General features: G+C 43.4%; 1 protein-coding gene across 1 annotated transcript in view; it reads left to right on the forward strand.

Annotated features, from left to right (window-relative positions):
* cdhr1a (cadherin-related family member 1a) overlaps positions 1–5,594 on the forward strand; it is a gene marked incomplete at both ends in the record, with an annotated part of 85,526 nt that extends 79,932 nt beyond the window's left edge. The window contains 2 exons of the mRNA XM_080740821.1: positions 1,810–2,064; positions 5,010–5,594. Coding sequence (XP_080596947.1) covers positions 1,810–2,064; positions 5,010–5,594 — 840 coding nt within the window. The remainder of the gene's footprint in view (positions 1–1,809; positions 2,065–5,009) is intronic.
* Positions 5,595–6,000: the final 406 nt, after the last annotated feature.

Below are 6,000 nucleotides of genomic sequence, written 5' to 3' on the forward strand. Positions count from 1 at the left end.
GTCAGGAGACATCTTACCTGCAAAGTCCAAGTGTCTTGATTATATGAAACCGTTAATGACAGATTTTCTTTAAATCGAACCGATATGTCAGTATAGGTCTTGAGCCTTTTTCATATCCCTTACTACTACGGCTATATACTGTATATTATACAAGGTATTGCTGCTGTAAGCACATAATATGTCTTATTTGCACATTTCTACATACCTTTCTGTCCTTGATTGTGTTGCTCTTCATGCGGCGTCTTAATTGTGGGCTCGCCTGTAAGGCGAGCACACTTTAGATGTTGTCATTATTTCTATACTATACTATACTATTATACTAGTCATATCAACTTCTCCTCAAAACTTCGGTTCCTTTCTACTCCTACATACTTAGTGAGAAAATGAAAATAAAAACATCAATGTGTTCAGTTTACAGTGGCGAAGTGTGCTATTATTTTCTATAGCAATCGGCCAAATGGTGGCGCTGTAGGAAGCCTTCGAAAGTGCGAACTTTGAACAGGTATAGCTCATGCTGTGTTTGAGGTCCAGCCATGAAACCTGTATACACGTATGCGTCTCCTCATGCCGAACAACTTTTACGCTCTGACTTTTGACCTCTGACCTTTAGATCCCCCAGAATTTGGAATTATATGAAAAACAGTAAAAATCTATCTCCTCCTGGGATTTTCGCGATACGCGCATGAAACTGTTTTCACATGAACTTTGGACAATACGGTCAAACTAGTCTCGGCGGATTTCTTTTAAAGTGAAATATATTTTTTTAATAATTCAATCAATATTGCGGTTTTATGCAAATTATTCTTCGGCCTCTAAATCATACATGCAAAGTTACACGTTCACGGGCATAAGTCATGACTCGTTTCGTTTGAAGACATGCAACTTGTTACACGCGTGCTTTGACTCAAGCGGAAGACATCTGTGTCGTTGTTAAGTAAGCTCCGCCCTTCGATTTTCCGCCATTTTGAGCAGTTTGTAAAACGCATAAACCCGCTTTTATTCTGGAATTCTCGCTCCACGTGCACAAAACTTTTTTTACGTGAACTTTGGACCGATATCTAAAGATCTGTCAGATCGGATTTCTTTAAAATTGAAACATGCTTTTTTAAATAAATTCAATGAATATTGCAGTTTTATGCAAATGATTCTTCTGCCTCTAAATCATACATGCAAAGTAACATGTTCATGGCATTTGGCAAAGATGTAGAGTGTTAGTCCAAATATCACTAAAACCAATCTTACCCCAATTGGCCAAAGGGGGGCGCTATATCATTTTGAGCAGTTTGTGAAACGCTTAAACCCGTTAGGATTTTTTTTTGCAATTTGCATGAAACATTCTACACACAATCTAAGGATCTTTATCTAATATGCCTATGAAGTGCACACACACACACAAAAAAATAATAATGAATATAGCTGCAAGCAGCGATAAAGTGGCCAAAGCCAAAAACACCTCAAATCATGAACACAGCCTGCAATGTGCGTGAAATCTTGCAAACACATTCCCAATAGGTCAAGGAACAGATACCACCCTTCTTACATTGGCCTGTTATAGCGCCACCAGCGGGTCAACTTTTGCACAACACATTTTTGGAACAAAATGGACCAATCTTTGACGTCAGTAACGTCAAAGAGAGCACTGCCTGCGATCTTGACATTTTGTACTTTTATAGCCATTGTTTTCTGGCTTGAAGCGAGCCCACAATTGTTTCGAAGGAACAATATTTTTCTAGTTGGTATTATTATGTTAATATGTATGTAATGATAATAATGGCAAATACACCTTCTTGATTCTGTGCGCGCCAACAGGCCGTGGACGAGGACGCGGAGGAACCCAACAACGTCATCGAGTACTCCATCATGAAAGCAGAGCCGGACAACATCTTTGACATCGACGCCGACACCGGGGAGATCATGCTGAAGTCCTACATCAAGTCCATGGACATCGTCCAGAACATCACCAAGCAGAAGGACTGCACCTGGTCCCTGGTGGTCCAGGCCCGCGACCGCGGACAGCCCTCCTTCAGCACCACCACCATCGTCAAGATCGACATCACTGAGGCGGTAAGATATGGGGCATGGAGTGGCTGTATTTCAATTCAAACCCCTTTGCAGGGTTCCCACGGTCATGAAATTCCTGGAAATATTTTGAAAGTAGAAAAATATTTTTCCAGTACTGGAAAAGTTGATCAAAATTGATCAAGGGTCCTGAAAAGTCCTGGAAAAAAGTAATACCTCTGAAATGACAAATTAAACATTGTCCAAATTGTCAAATATTAGAGGGAGAAAGTGTGAAAATAGCCGATCTACATGCTCACAACGCCGTTGTGAGCATGTAGATCTGCTATTTTCACAATAAAACCGTGTTATACAAAATTCCTCAACTCTTAGTGCTCGTCAGGGTGCCGGGGTTCCCAGTTCAAATATGATTATTTCGGGGGTCACAGCCTGAAAAGGTTGAGAACCACTGGCATATACACTACCTGTCTTTGGGCATTGCGCATAGGACTCGTTATTGAGCTGAATTATTGTTATATAGTCTTGGAAATTGGGTTAAATATTCTGGAAAAGTTTTGGAAAAGTCTTTTAGTCTGTGATTCTTGTAGCTTGGGGTCACCTCTTAAAGATGCAGTGCCATGATTTATTTCATGATGCGATATTTGTTTGGGAATGTGCAATACGGTCCGGCGGGGGCTTGTAATCGCACATGAGTTCTAGGAAAACCCCACCCACGCTTATCACAAGCCCCGATGTCGCGACGCTGATTCGCCGGATGGATTTCCAAACGAGAAAAACCTCTTCAATGAGAGCACGTCCAGACCTCTGATCGCTGAAACAAATTATTAAAGGGGCATGGATAGCGATTCAGGGTCTGTAACCAGGCTATGATTATCAGGTATTATGATCATACTAGGAGGAGGATTCTTTCCAAAAGAGTGTACAGAAAGAGTTAAAATTAGGTTTTTATGTGGCCACACCCACCAGTTCATTAAGTATGCCTGGTTGTTCAGGTGGGTGGTGACCCAGCTGAAGTTAGCCACACCCACAGTGTTGGGTGAATGGTAAAAGGGGAGGGGATGATTATATGATGTCATTTAATCACTGTTTTTGGATCGGCACTTTTGACCCACAAGGTGTCAGCCCCCAGGAAGAAATCCAAAATACAAAGGAAATACATAATTCATCATAACAACCACACCAGGGGGTCTAATGAAATACAGTCAACCTCATAGACACATGAAAGCCAGAAAAAGAACAAAACTATGGCACCACCTCTTTAAGGATTCAAGATGATGAATGAAAAGGGGCTGTGAAAGGGGCTGTGTGGTGTGGGATGGGTGGGTTGTGAAATTGTAGATCTTCTATTTTCAAAAGATTTCTATACATTTTTAAAACTTGTGAAATGGGAAATTCTGCCTAATGAGTAAGATTACATTAGTACTTTAACTCTCCCCACGCTTTGAACGTTAACGTTCGCCCCATTTTTTACAGAACCTCGATGCCAATACGGCGCTCGTTCGGTTTGTTCGTCTGATGACTGTAAGCTGATGAGGGGTCGCGCGGCCGTGTACTGTAAACACATTTTCCGCGGTGATGGTGTAAAAAATCCATTATGCGTTAACATCAACGGAGAACAATTCACTTCCTTGTTGATTTCCTCTGGCCCGGAGGCTCTGTAGCCAGTGACTGCTCTGAATGTACGGCAACACATAGCAGGACAATTTACATTCATTCTCGCATGAGGCCGCCCTCTGCTGCCTGGCAGACCAAAGTGCACTATTGCACAATCAAAAAAAATAAAAAAAAATAAAAAAAAATATGTCTGTCTATCTACTATAACGTCGCAAAGGTAAGCCGCTTTTTGATGGCACCAGATCCAATAAATAAATAAATAATCTGGCAGTAGGAGAGTTAAGTATGTTGATGCCAACAAGTACATTTTGAATACTGGACGTTTACTTACTTAAACTGAGTATTTCTACCTTGTGGTATTAATACTTTTATTTAATCTACATCTTTGCTTTTTGAATCCAGCTGGTTCCACTAACATTGTTTGAATTGAATTTTTGCACCCGTGAGGCGACTGTAAATCTCATCTACTGCCGTTGTTATGTTTTCAGATCAAGTCCAGATTTACCACTTACTTCATGGGCCTGAGGCGACGACGGGGGGCTGTGTTTGGGATTTGTTTGACCCTTGTCAGCCTGGCAGTCGCGCTGACTGTCTTCATTTCAACACTGATATACTGGAGCTCGGTGAAAAAGTCCCGCGTCAAGCCTCAGGGCAAGATCAGAAAGATTACCAAGAGGCATGCTCCATAGAGGAAGCTTGACTTGAGATCATCCTTCTGTTTGTTTTTACTCTGCAAGACTGAAGCCTGCATGGGTTGTACTTGGTTGCACGTTGGTGTTGTGCACGCAAAATAGCAGACCTGCAAGCTGACAATGTGTCGCGCTGCGATGGGTTGTGAGCTTGTGGAGTGGCTATTTTTGGTGCGCAACACCGGCGTGTATATTGAGCACAACAGGGCTTTAAGTAAGCTAGCTTTTTTATTATTTTGTAAATGTTATTTGATTAGGATAAAGTTGTGTCTGTAAAAGAGTACAGGAGCACAATGTGTAGCTTATTTTTCACAATTTGAATTAGGCATAAAAAATAAAAAAAATAAAAAATCATTAAACCACGTCAATTGTTTACAAAACCCTGTAAACGCATTTTCTCAGCTTTGCAAGAGAATGCGAGGCTGAATGGTCTCAGCTATGGGTGCCCCGAACAACCCTTCTGATCTTGTCTTGACAGAATGCCCAAAATAGAAAATAATTGATCAAATACAACGTGATATTTAGCGGGTAATTCAAACCACGTCTACGGCCAATCAACCAATCAATCAATCAATCAATCAATCAATCAATTAAAGCAATCAATCAATCAATCAATCAATCAATCAATCAATCGCTGTGATTTCAGTCCCATGTAGACATGACCTCTCCTATGTGCTCTCTTTACAGACCCAATTCAAGGGTGGGCTGTTGGCGTCATTTTTTATGCAGAGTAGAGACAAGCCCTTGCAGATCGTAGGCATGCTCGCCGGCGGCATTAGCGTCATGGTCGTGGTGACGGTCCTCATCTCCACGGCCATGTTCATGCGCAACAAAAAGTCCAACCGCATCCTGCCGCGCCGCCACCTGAAGAGGAGGCAGAGGCGGAGGCAGACCTGGCCCTTCAAGAACCCCCTAAGGAGAGCCGAGTACCCCAGCAGCGAGGGGTTCCACGTCGAGGAGGAGCCGCAGCCGGAGCCGGAGCCGGAAGTGATCCCGCCGGAGAACGTGAACTATAACAACTCCAACCCCAACTCCGTCAGGAGCTGGCCCCGGCCCCCGCCACCCCCGCCGCCCTGTGCCCCCTCTCTGCCTCCCCCGCCCCCCTCCTACGTGCCCGCGGGGGACCGGCAGTGGCGGGTGCCCACAGTGTCGGCGACGGTGGCCCTCAAGCCGGCGAAGAAGGTGGACAAGAACAGAGACGACCCCATGAACCGGGCGCTGGTGTCAGAGCTCAAACTCATACTGGCACAGAAGAAACTGCAGCATCCGTAGTACAGACTGTCAAATCCTTCAGTGTTAATTTAAAGGCCAACTGCGCCCTAAATCAATTCTAGGATAATTTTCCTACTTATATTGATCCCAAAAGACTGTCCATGGGGTCTATTAGGCAGACATGCCCCTGTTGTCCAGTTTCCCCAGCAGAACGCAGCAGCTGTCATAGCATAGAGTGGAGCCTATAAGCCCATCGCTTTGACACTATTTGTTGTGTTCAAAAGTGATTTTCTTTTTTATGAATGTGTTACTAGTTGTCATTACGAACACATCCATGCCTTTGCTGTCCCACTCAAGCCATCACAATTTCATAAATAATGTTTTGGGGTGAGCATTTGGCACAAGTGCCAATCTAAGTGACTGTACTGGCCAATCACAGGGCATCTTTTCCGGGGCTTGGCAAAAC

Source organism: Nannobrachium achirus (assembly GCF_963921795.1).
Source record: "Nannobrachium achirus genome assembly, chromosome: 13".
In the NCBI taxonomy this organism is placed as follows: Eukaryota; Metazoa; Chordata; class Actinopteri; order Myctophiformes; family Myctophidae; genus Nannobrachium; species Nannobrachium achirus.